The sequence below is a fragment of the Molossus molossus genome, unplaced genomic scaffold (assembly GCF_014108415.1).
Source record: "Molossus molossus isolate mMolMol1 unplaced genomic scaffold, mMolMol1.p scaffold_m16_p_6, whole genome shotgun sequence".
Classification (NCBI taxonomy): domain Eukaryota; kingdom Metazoa; phylum Chordata; class Mammalia; order Chiroptera; family Molossidae; genus Molossus; species Molossus molossus.
In genome coordinates this window covers 23649607-23672880 of record NW_023425399.1, presented here as the reverse complement: position 1 = coordinate 23672880, position 23274 = coordinate 23649607, and the positions used below count along the sequence as shown (strand labels likewise).

The 23274-nt window shown below is 39.6% G+C and overlaps 1 protein-coding gene across 1 annotated transcript; it reads right to left on the bottom strand.

The window, feature by feature from the left end:
• Positions 1 to 20748: 20748 nt before the first annotated feature.
• LOC118618473 (beta-defensin 121-like) lies at positions 20749 to 22169 on the bottom strand. The gene is made up of 2 exons (XM_036244732.1): positions 22112 to 22169; positions 20749 to 20960 (listed from the first exon to the last, which is right to left on the bottom strand). The coding sequence occupies exons 1-2, from the start codon at positions 22167 to 22169 to the stop codon at positions 20749 to 20751; spliced, it is 270 nt and encodes an 89-aa protein (XP_036100625.1).
• Between the last annotated feature and the right edge of the window lie 1105 nt (positions 22170 to 23274).

The following is a 23274-nucleotide window of genomic DNA, read 5'->3' as shown; positions in this document are numbered from 1 at the left end:
CTTGAATAGCGCATGGTATATAGTCAACACTCAACAAACATTTGTTGAATGATTAAAAAAGTGACTCCATGTCTGTTAACTGACTATTCATATCCTTTGCCATTGTAACTCTTTCTTATTGAATTTGTTCTTTATTTTTTATATTATTCCCTAGTCAACTTTAGTCACTGAGTATATTATCACCCAATCTGTCATGAATTGTCTATGAACTTTGCCCATGATATGTCCTTCATTAAATAAAAATACTTAATTCTGGTATAATCAAATTCAATAATATTTTGCCTGTGGGTTGTATTTGGTGATTTTGTCAAAATTCTTCTCCATTCTTATGTCTCAAAGGGAATCTATAATATTATGTTTCAATAACTTTTAAGCTTTCCCTTTCACATTTAGATCTTTAAGCCACCCACTGGAATGTGTAAATCCACTTTTATTTTTCTCATGGTGTGAGCAAGTCTTCCCAACACTGTATGCTAAATAATTGATGCTTTCTCCATTGATTCATGGTGTCATTGTTATTGCATATCAAGTTCCCCATTTAAGCATGTATCTATTTCAAGCTGTCTATTTCATTCTATTGGTCTACTTGTACTTGTAACAATGCTTTATTTTTTGTAATACCATGACTTTATAGTCTGTCAGTGTCTAGAAGGACAAGTCTCTGTCTTGCTTTAAAAAAAAGTAATCTTAGCTATCAGTTGTCTTTATTCTTCACTATAATTTTTTTTTAATCCTCACTCAAGGATATTTTTCCATTTATCTTCAGAGAGAGAGAGAGAAACATCCATGTGAAAGAGACATAGCGATTGGTTGCCTTCTTCACGACCCCAATCAGGGCTGGGGACCAAACCACAGCTGAGGTATATTCCCTAGCCTGGAATCAAACCCAAGACTCTTTGGTTCATTGGCCTATGCTCCAACCAATGAGCCGAACCAACCAGGGCATCACTATAAATTTTAAAATAAAATAATCAAGTCTCCAAAAAAAATCCCACTGAGAAGATTTTGATTAGAATTACATTAAATTTATGGATTATTTCAGGGGAAAGTGAATCAATAATAATTGAGGCATTTCATCCAAGATTGCATTTCTCTGTTAGAGTTTTAAAATATATCCCATTGAGGTCCTAGACATCCTTAGTTTAAAACAAGATACTTCATAGCTATGCTATATATTTTATTATATTTTCTAGTTATTGTTGGTGTCAAGAAATGCTATTGATTCTTTTAAGTTGATATTGCATCTGACATAATCACTGAACTCATATTAATTATAATGATTTGTTAGTTCCTGTTTTATATTATAATCATAATTGCTAGAATGAATGACAATTTTATTTCTTTCCTTCCAATCCACATACTTTTCTTTTCTTTTTTCTTTAAACACTGACTGGGTCCACCACTATTATTTTAAAGAATAGCAGTAATAGAGAGTATTTTTGTTTTCCTGACCTCATTGGATATTAGTTTCTCCATTAAATAGTATCAGCTTTAGAATTTGATACATAACCTTTACCAAGTTAAGTAAATTCCTTCTATTCCTGCTTTGCCAAAAAATTTTATCATAAATAAGCATTAAACTTTATCAAATCATTTTTCTGCATTAAATGAGCAGAAAATAAATAAATTACATTACTTATCTCCTTAATCCTATAAAGTGGTGAATCTCATTAAAAGATTTTCTAATGGTGCCTGGCTGGTGTGGCTCAGTGGACTAAGTGTCGTCCCATGGACTGAGAGGTCCCGATTCAATTCCTGGTCAGGACACATGCCTGGGTTGAGGGCTCAATCTCCACTAGGGGGCATGCAAGAGGCAGCAGATCAATGTCTCTCTCTCACATTGATGTTTCTATCTCTTCCTTCCTCTCTAAAAGAAAAGCAATAAAAACATATTTTTTAAAAGATTTTCTAACAGCAGATAATAGTTTACATTCAGAGTTAAAACTTGCTTGATCATGATGTATTTTAGTAGGTTGTTAAATTCAGTTGACTAATACTTTATTTAGGATATTTAATTTTTATATTTATAAAAAAATAGATCTATAATTTTTTGATTTTAGAACCAAGATACACTAGCCTCATAAAAATGACCCAGACAGATTTCTTGCCCCCACTCCAAGCCCCCAGCTATTTTCTGGAACATTTTGCAGATGACAGCACTTGGATCTCCTGTGAAAGGAGCAGAACTCACCTTTAAAATCATCCATGGCAACAGCATTATTTGCAATATCCAAAAAGTGCAAGCAATCTAAATGTTCATTGAGTGGTGAATGGATAAACAAAATGTGGTGTATATACATGCAATGGAGTATAATTTAGCCTTTAAAAGGAAGCAAATTCTGATACATGCTACAGTGTGGTTGAACATTGAAAACTTAATGCCAAGGGAGATAAGACAGTTACAAAAGGACACATACTATAAGACCCCACTCATATCAGGCACTTAGAATAGTCAGATTCATAGAAACATAAAGTAGAATGGTGATTGTCAGGGGTATGAGAAGGGTTATTTATTTATTTTAATCCTCACCCAAGGATGTTTTTCTATTTATCTTCAGATAGAGTGGGAAGGAGAGAGAAGGAAAGAAGGAAGAGAGAGAGACATTGACATGAGAGGGACACACCGACTAGTTGCCTCCCACACCACCCCAACCAGGGCCATGGATGAACTGCAACTGAGGTATGTGCCCTTGACCAGAATCAAACCTGCAACTCTTTGGTCCACCTGCAGACGCTCTAACCTCTGAGCCAAGCAAGCCAGGGCACAGAGGGTTAATTTTTAATGGGTACAGAGTTTTGGTGTAGCAAGATGAAAAGAGTTCTGTAGATGGATAGTGGTGATGGTAACACAACAGTGTAGATGTTCCTGATGCCCTGAACTTAAAAATGGTAACTTTTATGTTATATCTATTTTACCAAAATTTAAAAATTCATCTAAGGCTGTCTTTCTGGAAAAAGAGGGTGTTTTGTTTTGTTTTGTTTTGTTTTTAATTTTCTAACAGTTATTGCTTCATTAAAGTTTGTATTTTCTTTCTGTGGTATCCCTGGAATATTTTTAGAAATTTACACATTTCATCTAGCTTTTCTTTTTCTTTTTTCCTGTTTCTTTTTTATTGTTGAAAGTATCACATATGTTCCCCATTTCCCACCTTGCTCCCTCTACCCAGGCCTTCACCACACCATTGTTTGTGTGCATGGGCTATGAATATATGCATATATGTTCTCTTCCTGTTCCCCCTCCCCACCGCCCCTGTGAGATCTGTCAGTCTGTTCCATACATCCATGCTTTTGGACCTATTTTGTTCATCAGTTTATTTTGTTTGTTAGATTACACATATAAGTGAGATCATATGATATTTGTCTTTTTCTGACTGGCTTATTTCACTTAGCGTGATAATCTGCAGGTCTCTCTATGCTGTTGCAAAGGGTAAGAGAGCCTCTTTTTTTAAAGCTGTATAGTATTCCATTGTGTAAATGTACCATCGCTTTTTCTTTTTCTTTTTTTTTATCCTCGCCCGAGGACATTTTTTGATATTTTGTTCAGATAGAGTGGGAGGGAGAGAGAAAAAGAGAGAAATATCGATGTGAAAGGGACACATCGAGTGGTTGCCACCCGCACAACCCAACCAGGGCCGGGGACAAACTGCAACTGATGTTTGTGCTCTTCGCAGGAACCGAACCCGGGTCTCTCTGGACCACAGGCCGACGCTCTAACCACTGAGCCAAACCGGCCAGGGCTACCACTGCATTTTCATTCACTCATCTACTAATGGGCACTTGGGTTAGTTCCAGATCTTAGCTATTGTCAATAATACTGCTGTAATTTATTTGTGCACATTTGTTGATAATTTTCTTCTGTTATTTTTAATATGGTGTATCCTTTTTATTTCACCATAAATGTCATTTTTATTTTTCTCTTTTCAGAAGCTTTCTGATTTCATTAGTTCTGACTTCATTGTTTTCTGACTTTCTTACTGCTCTTCTAAACTGTTTTATTTTTTACTCTCTTATTTAATTTTCAAATACATGGAATTTTTCATTCTAATGTTGTTGTATTCAATTGAAAATACAGAATGTATGATATTCAACACATGGATCTTAGAAGGATTTTTTATGTCCCGAAACCTTGCTACATCAAATGTAGTCCATGAACTAGAAGTATTGACATCCCCAGAGTACTGTTAAAAAAGCAGAAACGCAGACCATACTCCACCTACTGAAATCAAATCTGCATTTTTTTGTCATTGTTAATCCTCACCTGAGGATATTTTTTCCATTTGGAGAGAGTGGAAGGGAGGGGGAGAGAGAGAGAGAGAGAGAGAGAGAGAGAGAGAGAGAGAAAGAGAGAAGGAGAGATTGATATGAGAAAGACACGTGCCCCAACGGGGTTCAGGGAGTGAACCCAAAACCTAGGTATGTGCCCTTGACTGGGAATCGAACCCAAGACCCTTTAGTGTGTAGGTCGATGCTCTAACCACTGCTTAGGACCGAATCTGCATTTTAATAAGACCTCTACCTGATTCATATGCACATTACTGGCCTACGCAGCCCTGCCTAGTACCTGAGCAAATGAAATCCCTCAGGTAGGAAAACCTACAGGAAAACCTACAATGTTCCAAGGTCCTAGTAATGTTCTATTTTTTAATCAGAATGCAGATACATGAGTATTCACTTTATTATTATTTTGTAACTATACAGATATGTTTTATATACTCATTTGAATGTATATTTTGCAATAGAATGTATCCAAGGAAATTTACATGGGGTATGACCAATGTAAATAATTCAGTCGCAGTGACAAGATGAACTTTATGTGGATAGCTTCACACTGGCCCAGACAGCTTCATTAAAACTAGCAAAAACTTTCTTATGACTAGCAAGTTTTTTTCATTTATGGTAAGGTTTATCTCACCTTCAGACAATTAAAAAAATAGGCAGATAGGAGGTTGGGAACAGATATTTTTAGAAACATTGTATTTACTATCCCTAAGCTTGAGAGCCCTCCAGCTGTCTTCTAACCCATGAAGTTGTTATGGGATGCCGAATATACAGTCATGTTTGTAAAATGGTCTTTCCTTTTATTATTCAGACTTCAGTGGAAAAAAATGCTGGCAAAACTTGGGGCGCTGCAGGAAAAACTGCAATGTTGACCAAGAAATAATAACAGAATGTAAAAATCATCGTGTCTGCTGTGTTCCCAAAAGTACACACAAGGAGAAAGTGCCCATTAACACGGAAGTGCCTACAACTTCGTTCACAACGTTATTTGATTTTAACACAGAACCTATGGATTTCTATGTATCAATACCTCCCTCTGTACCCGACTTTGAGGTGAACGTCATCGGTACAGAAAGTGCAATATCTGACCGGGCACTGGAAACGAAGGTGTCTCTCCCACAAGTTCATTAACGCTCATGACTTCCTCTAAGCTGTCACTCACCTGTCCTCAGAGTGATGGACTAAGGCATATAGATGAAAGACTAAAAATACCATAGTGACACATTCTACCTTCCATCAATGTGTAATTCTAGATTTAAAAAAAAAAAAGTTGTGTAAGGAAGTCCAAAAATTCCCAATACTGTCAATGATAAATTCCTCAGTGCTTTTCTTGAAATGTCCAATTATTTCCACGGCAAGTCTGAACCCATTTTTGAGTGTGCCTTGTTTGCTTGTGACCTGTGTACAACCTTGACCACTTAATTAAGTATCCCAGCACTAATCTTTCCACTTGTCCTTCTGTCTTCTTATCAAGTGGTTTGGGTACCAGAGGCATCCTCTGTGTCAGTCCTGCCTCTTGATGGCAGCATAAATTGTCACAGTCAAAATTCTAAATCCTTGTATTTATAAGAGTAGTTTCTAGAACAATAAAAGTTGTCTTTATAGCAGCAGAAACCTCTGGTGAAAGCATTCTAACTTTGGCTCCAAACTCATAGATTATCAGTTGCTCTGGAAAACTAGCCCAGGGAAGAGCTCTGAGGACTTCTTTTTGCCTCTGTTGCTTCAAGGTTGGGATAGAAACTGTTGAAAGGCTGGTTTCATAGGGACATTTCCTTGACCAAACCTTGATCATACATGGACATCTAAAGGCAGGCCCCTTAATTATGGGTGAAAGATGGGCCATTTTTGCCCACCTGGTTATTGACAGTATCATCCGTCTTTCTGATGGCATAACAATATCAAGTACAATTGGTTTTTACAAAACAGTCATGGGGATGTAAAGTGCAGCATTGGGAATATAGTCAATGATATTGTAATAACTTTGTATGGTGTCAGGTTGTTACTAGACATATCAGGAGGATCACTTCATAAATTATAAATGTATAACCATTAAACTGTACACCTGATACTAATATAAAATAATACTGCATGTCAACTGTAATTGGAAAACATTTTTTAATTTAAAAATTAAATATCTTTACACCCCATTGCCTTTTCAGAGAGCTCCATCCACATAAGTCTACCACACACCTCATTGCTATAAGTCTTCCTATCTTGCCCTTTCTGAGACCCTGACCCACCAAACAACCCACTATCAGTGTCCATGAATTATGGTGGATCCATACCTTAGGCCATCCCTCCTTCTATGGAAAGAATTTTTCTTATTCACTGTCAAATCTTGAGGCCATCTCTAAATCAGATGCAATGCAGCACTTCTGGCCAGTGCCAGCATCATGTAAAGCACTCCACACACTTGCTCCTGCCTTTTCCTTCTTTGTTCACTAACCAGAAGAACTCTTCGTGATACCACTGTTGTGTGATGAAGGACAGGCAATAAAGCAGGTACCCTAGGCATGTGAGGCTTCTTCTATTCCTGCAGTTTATTTATGCTTCCCATACCTTCAGTCTCAGTTTTGAATGTGCCATTTCCATCTAACATTAGGATGCTTCTTTTTAAAAGAAAAAAATGTTCTTATTGATTTATTATAGAGAGAGGAAGGGAGAGAGAGATAGAAACATTGATGAGAGAGACACATTGATCATCTGCCTCCTGCACGACCCCCACTGGGGATTGAGCCCAAAACTCAGGCATGTGCCCCGACCAGGAATTGAACCAGGACCTCTCAGTCCATGGGATGATGCTCAATCCACTGAACCACACCAGCAGGGCACATTGGGATGCTTCTTAACAGGGGTCAGATAATACTCAATTGATGGGAAATACAAATTTTATGAATTTGTTTTTTAAAATTATTATTGAAATTAATTACTAATAATTCTGCTATTTGAAGTCTTTGAAAGTTTGAATCTCTGGCTTTTGGTTTCTGTTGGCTTTAATTCATGGTGCCTTATTGCTTTGTGTGTTTTGTGATTTGGGGTTATAATCTGTGCATTTTTCTTGGAATTGTATCTGAGTAAATTAATTGAGTCTGAACTTAAAGATTTACCTCTTCATTTACTTCTGTCAGACACCTTGGCACCACTCGTTTGGGATTAGCTAAATCCATCAACTGAAGTTTTTTTTCCAGACCATCCATACACAAGTTTAGACTAAGAGACTATGTGAGAGACAGCTTGTGATTGTAAATTTTTAGTGAACATTTTTTTTTTGTACATACTAAGTGCAAAGGTTTAAGACCAGGCGATTGTTCTTGAAACATCTGGTGAAGGAGGAGTGTTGTATCTGTTTCATCCTTACACGGGACTGAGATTTATGTAGGAGTTTCCTATCAGACTCACACTTTTTTAGACCCTAGGCACAGTCTCCTCTCCCCTGCCTCTCCCCACCCCCATTTCCCCAGCCAACACCATGGAAACCAAAGCTCAAGGTCACTTGATCCAACAAATGTTTCAGCTACTGCCTTCAGTTAAACACCTGATTTCACTTAACAGTCACTCTTTACTCTGTTTGTCAGGTCACGGATAGATAAGAAGTTGTTTTGTATTATTTAAATAAGTTATTTTAGATTTAGATATTTCAATGGGAGAGTTAGTTTGGATTTCTAGACCATTATTCTGCCATAAACAAAGGTCCAGAACCAACACTTTTCTCCAGACCATAAACTTTGCTGTTGTGAGAGGCTGGGTGGCAGCACAGACACAGGGGGAAAGAAGATAATTGCCAAAGGGTGAAATTGTCAATGTCTGAAACCAAAATGGTGAAATGGGTGCTTTTTTAGATAAAAGAGAGCCATGCTCGTCTGGCATAGGCTCATTAAGCAGAGCAAAGGGCTGAACTTACATAGCATTTAGGGGAAAGCATCATATGGGAGTGGTGTTGGTTACAGATGTAGAGGTGGGTTGATGACAACTCAGAGATGAACCCAGAGCCAGTTGGCTGACTCTCAAAGCATAATGCTGTCATTGATAATTTGGCTTTCCGAAGTGTGTTCACTGAAGCAAGTTGCCACTGATCGATGAGAAAGGTTTAAAACCATTCAGTTTGTTGTGCATTGTGCCATGCACCGAACGGTTGCAGTTCAATTCTCGGTCAGTGCACATGCCCAGGTTGTGGCCTGGTAGAAGGTGTGCAAGAGGCAGCTGATCGATATTTTGTTCTCACATCGATGTTTCTCTCCCTCTCCCTTTCTCTCTCTCTAAAAATCAGTAAAAATATTTCTTTAAAAATATTTAAGGAATTTATTTGTTTTCATAGCTATAGAACTATCAGCCTTTTCCTAGGAATATGAAGAGTTTTTATTCTCACAAGAGAAGAGAAACTTCAGGGGAACGTAATGAGGCAAATGACAGAAAAACTCCAAAAGATAATAGAAGAGAAGCAGCCCAAAAGTTAGAAGGAAAACAAAGAAACACATGACAGAAGCCAACCAAGTTAAGGTTTTCAGGAAGGGAATGAACTGTGGTTGAAAATGCTACCAAGAGGCAGAGTAAGATTTTAGTTGGGCAATGTCCGTAAAACTTTCAAAAAGGAGTCCTATTGGTGACTTGGCCAGAGCCAGTTCAATAGAACAATAAGCACAAAAACAAATTGTACCAAGTTATAAAGTTGTGGAGAGGCAGAAAAACAAAGGAAAAAAATTGGCAAGTGTCGATACTTTCCTTTTGAACTAAAGATGAAATAAGACATTCGTGGAGGTAAGACAGAAAAAAAGTAAAATTAGAATGTTACCTTAAAAAGCTAGTGTTGGAGCCTGGCTGGTGTGGCTTAGTGGTTGAACGTCAACCCATGCACCAAGAGGCTGCCAGTTTGATGCCCAAGTTATGGGCCCAATCCCCAGTGGGGGGCATGCAGGAGATGGCCAATCAATGTTTCTATCTCTCTCTGCCTCTCCCTTCCTCTTTTTAACATCAATAAAAGACAAAATAATAATAATAAATAAATATTTTTTTTAAAAAAAAAGCTAGTGTTGGTGCCCTGGCCGGTTTGGCTCAACAGTTAGAGCACCGGCCCTTGGACAGAAAAGTCTCGGGTTCGATTCCACTCAGGGGCACGTACCTTGGTTGCAGTTCTGTTCCCGGCCCCAGTCAGGGTCATGCAGGAGGCAACCAATCTATGTGTCTCTCTCACATTGACGCTTCTCTCTCTCTCTCTCCCCCTCCCACTCTATCTGAAGATGATGGAAAAATATCCTCAGGTGAGAATTTTTTTTTAAAAAAGCTAGTGTTTGTTGTAATTGGGGCCTCCTAGATTTTCAGGAATTAAAAGACCTCTAACAATCATCAAAAAGAATGTCATTCAATGTTCTTGTTCCTTCCCCAGTAATCATCTAACTTGAAACCTTGATAGGACAACTTATTCTACATTACAACAGCTGGTTAGGAAGTTCTTCTATGGACTAAGACATGTTTGTGTACAAGACCTTCACCCACTGCCTGGATGTAGCCCACTAGTTCTGGTCCCTCTCTGAACCCTACATAGTATGGATCAATAGACTCAAGTACATTCTCTCCCTATCTTCACTGATTTGTCTAGATTCTTTCTCTTCTTGTCACTCGTTTTCTAGCCTACTCTCTCACAGGACTGGATCCAGAAGGTGACAGATATTGTGCAAAACCCAATCTCACTGAGATTTGCAATAGATGAATGACAAGAATGTCAGGTGCATGAATTTTAATGAGGGGTATCAACAGCAGGTTGAAGATGATGATCACCAGCACTCAAGATATTTTTGGCCAATAATTGTCTCCTCTCCTGTCACTTTTGTCCTCCCCGACGAAAACGTTTATCTTCATGTAGGATTGGAGACAGCATGGCTGATAAGTTCTGCAGTACAGGTAGGGTTGTTCAGTCTTTCTGCAAGAATTTCTACAGATTCCCAAGTTACCCATGCATCGAAGGACATGCTGTCTGCCTGGCCAAAACAAACAAAACAAATTATTCATTTCCACTTAGCAATAACATAGATCGGAGCATAGTAAAAACCTAAAGGGCTAAGACACCTAGTAGAATGACCAAAATCTGGAACACTGAAAACACCAAATGCTGACAAGAATGTGGAGCAACAGGAAATTTCATACATTGCTGGTGGGAATGAAAAGTGGTACAGGTCCATCCGGTGTGGCTCAGTGGTTGAGCATTGACCCATGCACCAAGAGGTTACTGATTCAATTCCCGGTCAGGGTGCATGCCCAGACTGTGAGCCCAATCCCCAGTGGGGGTCATGCAGGAGATAGCCAATTGATGTTCTCTTTCATCGATGGTTCTATCTCTTCCTCTTCCTTCCTCTCTCTCTCTAAAAGCAATGAAGAAAAAAAAGTGGTACAGGCACTTTGGAAGATAGTTTGGTGGTTTCTTGCCAAACTAAACGTACTCTTACCATACAAACCAGCAATTGCATTCCTTGGTATTTACCCAAAGGACTTGAAAGCTGATATCCATGCCAAAATCTGCACACAGGTGTTTATAGTAACTTTACTTGCAATCCCCAAAATTTGGAAGCAACCAAGATGCCCTTCAATAGATTAATAAACTCTGGTACCTCCAGACAATGGAATATTATTCAGCACTAAAGAGAAATGAGCTATCAAACCATGAACAGATATGGAGGAAGCATAAATGCATATTATTAAGTAAAAGAAACCAATCTGAGAAGGCTACTTACTATATGATTCCACCTATATGCTATTCTAGAAAAGGCAAAACTATGGAGACAATAAAAAGATCAGTTGTTTTCTTTGGTTGGCTTGGGGGTAAAGATGAATAGATAGAGCACAGAGGATTTGGGAGGCAGTCAAAATACTCTCTATGATACTATAATGATGTATTCATGTCATCATACATTTGTCCAAACCCATAGAATGTACAACACCAAGAATGAGTCATAATGTAAACTATGGGCTTTGGATTATTATGATGTGTTGATGTAGGTTCATCAATTGTAAAAAATAAATAAAGCTGCTATGAACATGTATCTACAAGTTTTTGAAACTAAATTTTCACTTTTCTGGAATAAATGCCCAAGAGTGCATTTGCTGGGTAGTATGGTGAGTATACTTTTGTTTGTCTGTCTGTTTGTTTGTTTGTTTGTTTTAAGAAACTGCCAATCTGTTGTCCAGAGTGATTGTATAATTTAATGTTCTCACCAACAACACATAAAAAATTTAGTGTCTCTGCATCCTTGTCAACATGTAGTATTGTCGCTATTTTTTTAAATTTTTTATTAATTTATTTTTGTTACAGATGTTTCTCCTTTTTTCCCCATTGACACCCTCCTTCCCATTCCTCCCCCCATACCCAGTCTTGTTGTCCGTGTCCATCAGTTATGCATACGTGCATATGAGTTCTATAGTTTATCTCTTCCCTCTCCCCACTAACCCCTCTTCTGAGGGTTGTCAGTCTGTACCCTACTTCCATGTCTCTGGGTCTACCCCATTCCTCAGACTGTTATGTTCATTATATTCTACAAATAAGTGAGATCATGTGATATTGTCTTTCTCTGCTTGGTTTGTTTTGCTTAAGATAATACTTTCCAGGTCCCTCCATGTCGTCTCAAAGGATAAGAGATCTTTCTTTCTTACAGCTGCATAGTACTCCATTGTGTATATGTACCACTGCTTTTTTATCCATTCATCAACTGATGGACACTTGGGCTGTTTCCAGATCTTAGCTATTTTAAATAGTGCTACTGTGAACATGGGAGTACATATGTTTTTTCTAATTGGTGTTTCAGGCTTCTTAGGGTATATTCCTAGAAGTGGGATCACTGGATCAAATGGCAATTCAATTTTTAATTTTTTGAGGTAACGCCATAGTGTTTTCCATAGTGGCTGCACCAGTCTGCATTCCCACCAGCAGTGTACTAGAGTCCCCTTTTCTCCACACCCTCGCCAACACTTGTTTGATCATTTGTTGATGGCGACCATTCTGACAGGTGTGTATTGTCGCTATTTGTAATCTTAGCTATTCTAATAAGTATGTAGTGAAATATCATTGTGGCCTTAATTTGCATTTCTTTTATTGCTAATGATGTTGAACATCTTTTCATGTGCTTATTTGCCATCTGTATATCCTCTTCAATGAAATATCTTTTCATGTCTTTCTTCTAATTGGATTATTTTTTACTGTTGAGTTGTGAGAGTTGCCTCTATAGCCTAGATACAAGTCAAATCAAATATATGATTTGTAAATATGACACCCAGTCGGTAATTTGTCTTTTCATCTATCCTTTCCACAAGACCTCTCTTAGGATAAAAGTTTTAAATTTTGATTAAGACAATTAACTGATTTTTTTTTTCTTTTACAGATTGTGCTTTTCATATCTAAGACCTTTTTACCTAACCCTACATCTGAAAGTTTTTTCCTATGTTTTCTTTTAGAATTTTTATATTTTTACATTTAGATTTAAATCTATGATCCATTTTGATTTAATTTTTTTGTATAAGTTTTGAGGTTTAGATTGGGGTGTTTGTAGTTTTTTGTTTGTGTGTGTGCGTTTAGTTTTTTTTGTTTGTTTTATCTACAAATTCCAATCGATCAGCATCATTTGTTGATCTTTCTTTCATTGAACTGCTTTGTGCACTTGTGAAAAATCAGTGGGTGTTCTTGTGTGGGGCTATTTCTGGGTTTCTTATTCTGTTTCATTGCTCTATCTATCTACCTCTCTACCAATACCACACTGTCTTGATTATTTTAGTTACATAATTCTTGAAATCTGTTAGAATGATTCCTCCAACTTTATTCTTTTTTTTTTATTAATTTTTTGTTACCTGGGGTATTTTCCCATTGCTTTCTAGATAGGGTGGAAGGGAGGGAGGGCGGGAGAGAGAAAGAAACATCAATGTGAGAGAGACACATCGATTGGTTGCCTTCCGCACTGCCGGGAATCAAACCTGTAACCCAGATACATGCTCTTGACCAGAAAGGAACCTGGTAACCCTTTGGTCCTCAGCTGACACTCTAACTGCTGAGACAAACCAGCCAGGGCTCTTCTTTTTCAAATTAGTTTAAGCTATTCTCATTCCTTTTCAGATTTCCTTACAGACAGGATATCAACAGAAATCTTGTCTGTATCTCCATAAAATCTTGCAGGGATTTTGATAGACATTATGTTGTGTCTATCAATTTGAGAATTGACATCTTTGCTAGTTGAATCTTATAATCTATAAGCATGATCTCTTCATTTATTTAGATCTTTTTTTTACAGCATTATGTATCAGCATACAATTTCTGTACATGTTTTATTCAATATGTACCTAAACATTTTATATTTTTGGCATGATTATGAGTGATATTGTATTTTTAATTTCAGTGTTCACATGTTCAATGATAGTATGTAGAAATACAATTGATGTTTAGATGTTTACCTTTTATCATGTGACTGCTGAATGTACTAGTACTAGATTTTTATGTAGATTTCTTGGGATTTTATATAAAATGCCATTATAGCCCGGCTGGTGTGGCTCAGCGGTTGAGCGTCGATCCATGCACCAAGAGGTCGCCAGTTTGATTTCAGGTCAGGGCACATGTTCAGGTCATGGGCCCGATCCCCAATGGGGGGCATGCAGGAGGCAACCAATTGATGTTCTCTCTCATCGGTGTTTCTATCTCTCTCTCCCTCTCCCTTCCTCTCTCTCTCTAAAATCAATAAAGAAAAAAATACCATTATATTTATTCTTGTTAAATCTATATGCCTTTTACTTCCTTTTCTTGCCTTAATGCACTTGCTAGAACTACTCAGAATTAAAAGGAATAACCTGTTGCCCTGGCCAGTTTGGCTCAGCGGTTAGAGTGTCAGCCTGCAGTTGGGAGAGACCCGGGTTCGGTTCCCGCTAAGGGCGCATAACTTGGTTGCAGTTTGTCCCCAGCCCTGGTTGGGTTGTGTGGATGGTAGCCACTCAATGTGTCCCTTTCAGGTCGATGTTTATCTCTCTCTTTCTCTTCCTTTCTCTCCCTTCCACTCTATCTGAACAAAAAAAAAAAATGTGTCCTCAGGTGAGGATGAAAAAAAAAGGAATAATCTGTTGATCTATACAACTTGGATGGATCTCAAGAGCATAATGCTGAGTAAGAAAAAGTCAATCTCACCCTGGCCGGTTTGGCTCAGCGGTTAGAGCATCTGCCTGCGGTCCAGAGAGACCCGGGTTTGGTTCCCGCTAAGGTTGCGTACCTCGGTTGCAGTTTGTCCCTGGCTCGTGTGGGTGGCAACCACTCGATGTGTCCCTTTCACGTGATGTTTCTCTCCCTCTCTCTCTCTCTCCCTCCTACTCTATCTGAACAAAAAAATGGAAAAATGTCCTCAGGTGAGGATAAAAAAAAAGTCAATCTCACATCAAAAAGATCACATATAATTCCATTTATACAACAGTCTTAAAATGACAAAATAATAGAGATAAGAAAGAGATTAGTGGTTGCCAGGGGTTAGGGATGTGGCAGAGGGTGGGAGCAGAGAGGAGAATCTGTGTCATTCTAAAGGAGTGGCAACAGGGAGATCTTTATTATGATAGAACAACTCTGTATCTTCATCATGGTGGTGGTTACACGACTACATTTGCAATGAAATGTCATTGAAGTATGCGCACACATAATATCAATATCAGTTTCCTGGTCTGTATATTGTACTATAGTTATGCAAAATATAATCGTTAGGGGGAAACTACATGAAAGGTACATGGGACTCTCTCTGCACTATCTTTGCAACTTCCTGTGAATCTACAATTATTTTAAAATAAAAAGTTAAAATAAAATAAGTTTAAGAGTTGATGAAGATGTGGAGAAAAGGGAAACTGTGCACTGTTGGTGGAATATAAACTGTGTACACACAATGGAATACAACACTGAGGTTCCTCAAATTGTTAAAAATGTAACTACCATATGATTCTAGCAATCTCACTTGTGGGCATATATCCAAAATAAATGAAAACAGAGTATTGAAGAGATATCTACACTCCCATGTTCATTGCAGCATTATTCATAAAGTGAAAATATGAAACCAGCCTGTGTCCATCAGTGGATGAATGGATAAAGATGTGGTACATATCTACAATGGAATACTACTCCGACATTTTCAACAACAGGAATAGACCTCAACAGCATTATGCTAAGTGAAATAAGCTAGGTAGAGAAAGACATATGCTGCATGGTATCACTCAGATGTGGAATCTTAAAAAAAAAAAAAAGCCAACTCATGAAACCGAGTAGAAAAGTGGCTGGGGTGTGTGTATAGAGTGGAGTGGGAGAAATAGGGAGAGATTGGTAAAAATGTACAAACTTTCAGCTGGAAGATGAATAAGGTATAAGGATCTAATGTAAAATATGGTGAGTATAGTTGATAGCACTGTATTGTATAATTGAAACTTGCTAAGAGAGTAGAACTTAAATTTTCTCTCTCTCTCTCTCTTTCTCTCTCTCTCTCTCTCTCTCACACACACACACACACACACACACACACACGCACACAAAGATAAATTTGTGAGGTGATAGATGTGTTTAACCAGAGAGGGGAATCCTTTCACTATGTATATGTATATCAAATCATGACAATGTGCACTTCAAATAGCTTACACTTTTATATGTCAATAAAGCTGAAATTAATTAATTAAATAATTAAAATACAAATATATAAAATAACCTAAGGAGTAATAGCATGGTTAATAGAACAGATCTGAATTCAAGAAACCCTGGCTTCAAATCCAAGCTCCTGCTTTACTTGTGGTGTAAACTTGGACATATTTCTGTACTTCTCTCTTCTACTTTCTCATCTGTGTAGACTGTAGTAGTCCCTGTCTCTTATGCCAACCTCTTAAGGCCAAACTTCTGAACCTAGCAATCAAGGACCTGCCATTCATTCCACAAATGGTTATCAGCATCCAATCTTGGGCTTAATGCAAAGTCTAATGTACATGTACACACACACACACACACACACACACACACACACAATGATATTCTAAGCCCTTGCATTGAATAAAAGAGATCTAGTCCATTTTATTTCGAACAGAGAGCATATGTTGCCTAAGCAAGGGTAAGGAGAATAAGAAGAACATATTTTTTTCTCCTATGGACCTTGGACAAGAATCAAAGATTGTTTATTCATCTAAGTACCAAATGTAACTTAGATTATGGGTACTGGGAAACAGAACAGAGACTGAACTGAGCTCCATCTACACCAGCAGACCTGTGTATAAATTCCAGGAAGGTCCAAGACAGGTGCCCAGTCTACCTTGCTTTGGTAGACTATACTTCTATAACTGTCAGGTCATCCTTCTACCCCAAAGTGGTTGCTATTCACTACCAATGTTTCTATCCACCTTCATCACTCCTCAGTCTAGCCTATAAGGAAGAAAAGAGAGATTCAAGGCACACTTACTAGAGCAAAACCCACACCCTTTCTGTCACATCCCCTCAGACATGAGATCCTTTCCCACCTTCCCTGAGAAGGAAGGCCAATGTAAGATCTGCATCTAAGAGAGGGGTGAACAGAACTACGCACTTGAGATGGCAGAGCAGGCAGACGAGCCTGTTCCAAACCTTCCCCCTAGAGAAATTCCATTCCACCCACAGAGAGAGGTTTCACCCTAAAGTTTTTGTCAGGGGCTTTGCAGTTCCTCACACCTGCCTTCCTGTTGACCCCATGTCGCTCTGTGTGACTGTTCGTTGTATCACCCACATCGACTTCATATCATCTTCAATGTTCCCTCAGCCCCCTCACTAGAAGTCACAGAAGACCTGCTTATGAATTCCAGCATTTTCTTAAACCTACTTATGAACATAGGTCACTTTTCCTACTTGGGCTTCAGTTTCCCCATCTGTGAAATGGGAAGACAAGGGAAAGTTGCCTAAATCAAAGATTCTCACAATTTCAGGGCTATTAGGAATGAAGAAAGTCTGGCAGGGGAACTGGGGGATGGGACTTTATGTCCCAAAGGAATAATCTGAGGGCATTTTCAAAATTTCACATGCCTAGATTCCAAGTTCAGAGATTTAGATATGGAGTTAAGTGTCTTCTGAAAACTTACTGTGTCTCAATGGTGAGTTCCAAGCCCCCTTCTCACCCCATCATTCTGTCACTCCCCAGAGCTGTCTCTCCACATGCCCTGTGTGAAGCATGAAGGAGGTTCTTAATAAATTATGTTGGCCGAGTGAATGGGTCAAGGCCTCAAATGAGTTAACTTGGTGGGGGCATGAATGGCTATGTGAGGAGAGGTTAACACCAGGCCTCAGAGATTGGAGAATCCTGAGACTCTCCTCCGACCACCTCCCACATTATGAAATCAATGTGTTTTAAGAGCAAACTAACTGATGAGTAAGAACCAACTTGAGCAAGGCTCATGGGCTGCTCTACATCCTTCCTAACACTGCCAGCCAGAGCCAAATACACCTGAAGCAGTGGTCCTCTGTCCCTCCAGCCCAGAAAGGATCCCACCCTGATTCATGCCTGATGCATTAGCCATCTTTACCCACCTCCCAACCCACTTATGCTTTCAGACATGAATTCATCATTCATCTATTCATTCACTCAAGAAACACCAAGTCGCATCTTTGCTGAGCATTGGGCTTGACACTAGGCATGTAGACATGAATAAGATCCTGGTATGTGTATGTTTGGGGGATTGGTGGGAAGGGGTCAGTGACTGAAATAATTGCACAATAATGTGATATAAGCCATATCTTCTTAAGAGTGATACTTCGTGAAGCCAATCAGAACTCACTGTGAATCCCTGCTCAATCTTAATATTGTGTGACCTTTGCTAATTATATCACCTCTCTAGATCTCAGTTGCTTCATCAATAAGATAGAGATAATAAGAGGGCTGTTATAAAATGAAATGAGCCCTGGCCGGTTTGGCTCAGCGGTTGGAGCGTCAGCCTGTGAACCAGAGAGTCCCAGGTTCGATTCCCGCTAGGGGCACGTACCAAAAAAAAAGTAAAAAATAAAAATGAAATTATTTTAGGCCTATAAACACCATGTACAGTGCCTGACACATAAGTATCAATGAGAACTATTATTATAATTGTAAAAAACAGTGAGCTTATGTGGAGGCTTTCATGAGTTATAGACACTAACTGGGCTTCGAAGGGTGAGGAGTTCATCACAGAGATGAGCCTGGTGTTGAGGATGAGGTGGAGGAAAACCATGAACAAAGGCAATGTGAGGGGCAGGAAAGGATGGTAAAAGGGTTGGTGGAGCTGAAGAGAAAGTCTGTAAGTGACAGTCATGGAAAAAAAGCAGAGAGCAACATGGTCAGAAGAACTAATGCAAAAAAATCTAGAGGCAGGGAGGCCATTGAGGAAGTATTTTGGCCACATCCAGGCTTCAAGCACAAGTAGCTACAGTCTGAGAGTCCCCAGTTACAGACAGGCACCGAGACAGAAAGCACATATTACAGAATATTCCTGGGGATGTAGAGTACAGCGTCGAGAATATAGTCAACAATAGTCTGATAACTAGGCATGGTGTGTCAGATGGGTGTCAGATTTATCAGATGATCACTTAGCAAGTTCTATAATGTCTAATCACTGGGGTGTACATCTGAAACTAATATAATAATGTATGTTACTGTAATTGAAAAATAAAAAATGGTTTTTAAAAAAAGACTGAAACCATGGGTTGCGAGTCAGAGCAGTACCCAAATTCCAGGCACAATCCTAACATTTGTGGGTCCTGGGGAAAATACAAATGGAGGCTCATAAATCATATGTTTGAATATTTAACAGTTATGAATCAAGCAAGCAAACAGAATAAATAAAATATATCCTATTGCCCTTTATTAAATATCTCTTCATGATCGCCTGAAAGGTCAGATCTGAATTTACTGTTCTTAGATTCTTCCGAGTTCCATGCAAGAACATGGAAGCATTAGAAAGCTGGCTCAGCCCCCAGCCCACCTCTCTCCTCGCACATCCCCAGCTCTGCCCCATGCTGCGAGGAGTCTCATACACACAGACATGGACGCACCAGCCTGAACATCCAAGCTCTGCCATAGCCCCTGACACTCCTCCTGCCTAAGGATGTCACACACAGTGAGCCCCACCCTCCAGGATGAACCTAAGAAAAAGCCCATGCAGTCCCTGGAAACTGGTACAATGGTTCTTTGGGCAGGAAATTGCAGGTCTCAGCTACTCAGAGTATAGTCTAGGAAGTGGGAAGGGGGTGTGGTGAGGCCACAGTTTCTAGGTAGATATAACTCCCTTGCCCCCATTAGCCCTTCACCCCATGGGAAGGGACTTAGCCAGAGGAAGCCTAGAGAGTAGGATCGGGATTAGAGAAGGCGGTCTCTCTTTCCAGAGTCTGAAAATACAAATTGAGAGCAAATTATTTTCATGGATCAGAGTGAACAACTTCTATCTGTCTCTATGTCATGCACTGTGCTTTGCAGAACACTCTGTTCTCTGACCTCACTGCACAGAACACTGTGTTGTTCTCTTGTGTTAGATAAATGAAGCTTAGAAAATGAGATTTAAGGTAACAATGCCTGGGAAGACACCTGTAGAATCCTTTATATTCACACTCAGAATTCTTGAACGTTCCCCATGGGTGAGCCTTCTCCCAGGCTAAATTCTTAGTTCAAAAGAGACAGGCTTCTATGTCCCTCAAAGTTTAACACAATTGGAAGACGCACAGCATATATTTCTTAAATGCTTTAAATCAATGAACAATAGCAACAATGAGCATTTATTTGAGATCTTACTATGTACTGGGCAGTGTGCTCTATATTTTCTCATTTCATTCTTACCACATCCTGAGATATGTTCTATTATTTCAGTTTTGCAGATGGGAAGCTGACACTCTGGGAGGTGTATGTGCATAGAGTCTGGCAGTGGAAAGTGGCAGAGCCAAGGTGAGTGAATGAATACATGAAAGAATGTAAAAAATGAATAATAAATTCATTTGTAAATTAGTAAATTCATATATTTTATCTTTTTTTAGTACTTAGAAACTGTCTGATCCTTGGGGCTGTGGGCTCTTGAGCATCAAAAGGTATCTCAGTCAACTTACCCAGAAATCCAAAGATTTGGGCTCTACTCAGTCCTTGTCCACACTCAGTCCATTCACCCCAAAATAGATCAACTCTCCCAGCCAAGAGTTCTCCCACTCTGTAGGTATCTGCTGTGCCTTTAAATTTCAGCTTTCCACATGTGCTCCTCAGTCCACTCCTGACCCAAAAGCCTTTCCTGCAGCTGGAAGCTGAGGAACTCTCTTCAAGACTGTAATCATCACTCTATTGCTGTGGCCTAGCCTCAGGGATGTCTCTCTGCTACCTATTAACCCCTCCTTTGCCATCTCTTCACCCTCAACCCATCTGGAGCATCATTTCTCATGATTGATAGGCACAAGAAACAGATTTAAAAGTTTTAATGGAACGTGGAAACCAAGAAACTTGAAGCCAAGTCACTTTTTTCCGTGATTTTCACTTATCTTCCCACACTGCTGCCAGATCTGGTCTTTTGTTTTACTTGTCTAGTCGGATAAGGAGTGGTCCAGGGGAGTATTCCATCAATTGTTATTGGATTCATTGTTAAGTAACGACTAAGGATACAGCACCGTTTACGATTTGAGCAGCGTAGGACGTTCTCTTCATCATTTTTACATACCAACCGGCATCGTCCATTCATCCAACACTCTGCTACTGGGTACAGGAACAACCATGTTAGTATCCCTCAAGAGGAGAGATGATAGGAAGCAGAGAAGGAGCAAGAAGACTGGGGGAGGGGGTGGATCTGTAGTGCTAGAGCTAGTCTCAGGAATGGAGACAAGGGATCTTGAGAGGAGAAAAAACTGAGACAATTGTTCCAAAACAAGGACTAACCAGGTTTTTTAAAAAGCCTTTTATAGACATTCCACCCCTCTTTCTTCCTACCCTCCACCCAACCTCCTACTCCTAATTTTGAGATCAATTGCTATCAATGAAAGTTACACTTAATAGAGCTTGGGAATGATGAGGAAAGAATAAAAAAACACCTATAACATTAGGGGATAAAGGGGACACACCCACATTTCAATAGAGCTGGCTCTTTATCGATAGCTTGGACCTATCAAACTTAAGCCCAACAAGCCCCAGCTCCAGCTGTAACCCAACTCCAATTATCTTTGACCCCATATTCACCCAATTCAAAACCCAGTCCAATCTTAATTAGAACTCGCAACCTTACCCAGCTCAATGCCCCTTGAGCCTCAACTTCAAGCCAAACCCAAATCTAATCAAGTCACCAGCTCAGTTCTGAGCAGTAGTCCCTCACCAAGCTGAACCTCTAGCAAATACCCTGCCTAATCCAGTACCAACTCCCAGCCTCAGCCAACCCCCAGTCTAATCCTCAAAACTAGTTCCACTCACCCAAATTCCCATGCCCTCTCCAGCCCACCCCAAACCATCAGTGAAACCCAACTCCTCACCTCCAGCTCATTCGAATCTTTCCTCTCTCACTCCAACCCTAAGGTCTTTCTCCCCATCACAACTTACTCCCAGCCTTCAATCTAATCTCCCAAAGCCCCCAAAAGTCCCCAACTTACACTCAACTCTTCATCCCTAAGCCCGCTCCCAAGATCCCACCAGAATACCATCCTTCCCTTAAATCCCAGATGCTCCAAACATCTGTCATCCCACCACCTTGGCAAAAAAGCATCAGGGGGAGATGTAGACATGAGATGATCATGGGGAAACCTCCCAAAGCTACATGAAATGAAGATAAGCTTCAGATGCTGCCCATAGTGGGGAGGAAGAGGAAGAAGAGAAGTTCATTACTGGGATCCCAGATACTCGAGAGAGACCCAAGTTACCTGATACCACTGGTTCGATGGCCAGAAGAATGGCAAGGAACAGGAATAGAGACTTCATGACTGGCAGGGCACAGGAGAAGGAGGTGGCTGTGTTGCCGGGCATGGAAATAGAGTTCTCTGCAGTCGGGATGAGCCTCATTTTATGGGTAGTTACGTGGGCAGTGAAGAGGATTTATATGAGGTCAGCCAGGTCAAAGGACAGTGTGTAGCAGATGTGGCAGCAAAGCACAAGATGAGCATGTGGGGAACTGGCCAGCGCCCATGCCAAAGTGGCGCTCCCTTCTGGTAAGGAAACAGACCGATTAAAGCCATTTGGCTTTTTGAGACCCACAGGGGAATTATCTAATTACTACATGTCAAGAAACATTTCATTAAAAAAAAAAAAAAAAAAAACATTCTCAGTGTTTTTTTTTAATTAATTAATTGTTTTATTGTTAACACATTCTGAGCTTTCTAACAGAAGGATGCACACAAGTATCCTTCCTGGACCTTGAACTTGCTAATCTCATTCCCATTTCAGGGAATTTGTTCCTCCTCTAAAGTCTCCCCCTCCAACCTACCCATGGCTGGCTTCTGCTCATTGTTCAGTCTCATCCCAAAGGTCACCTCCTCCGAGAGGCTTTTCCTGGTCACCTTAGATAATGGTACCCCCACATGCAGTCACTCTGTATCATAATAACTTGTTTTGTGACCTTCAAAGATGTATCAGGTTTTTTTTAATTTATTTCAAATGTTTAATCTTTGTCTCTCCCATTAAAATGTCAGAAATTTGCCATGGAACCCCAGTGCCCATCACATCAGCTGGTATAATTAAGTGTAATTAGAGTGTAATTAAATATTAATTCAACTGTTTTAACAAATATTTTTTCCCCAAACAGTGATTCCAAAAGATAGACATGGTTTCTTTCTTATGTAAAAGTCTGGGCAAGCAGTTAAGTGTAGCAACTTCACCATTCAGCAGGAGCAAGATTCCTCCTGGCTGGATGCTCTGCCATCCACAGGCAGCTTCATCTGATGATCCACGAGGGCTGCTCCATTTCCCACCATTAATTCCCCACTGCAGCCATCACAGGGAGGAGCAAGAAGGAAATAAAATGCATACCTTTCCTCCTGAGGACTCCACTCAGAATCTGCACACATCACTTCCACTCCAGGCCATTGGC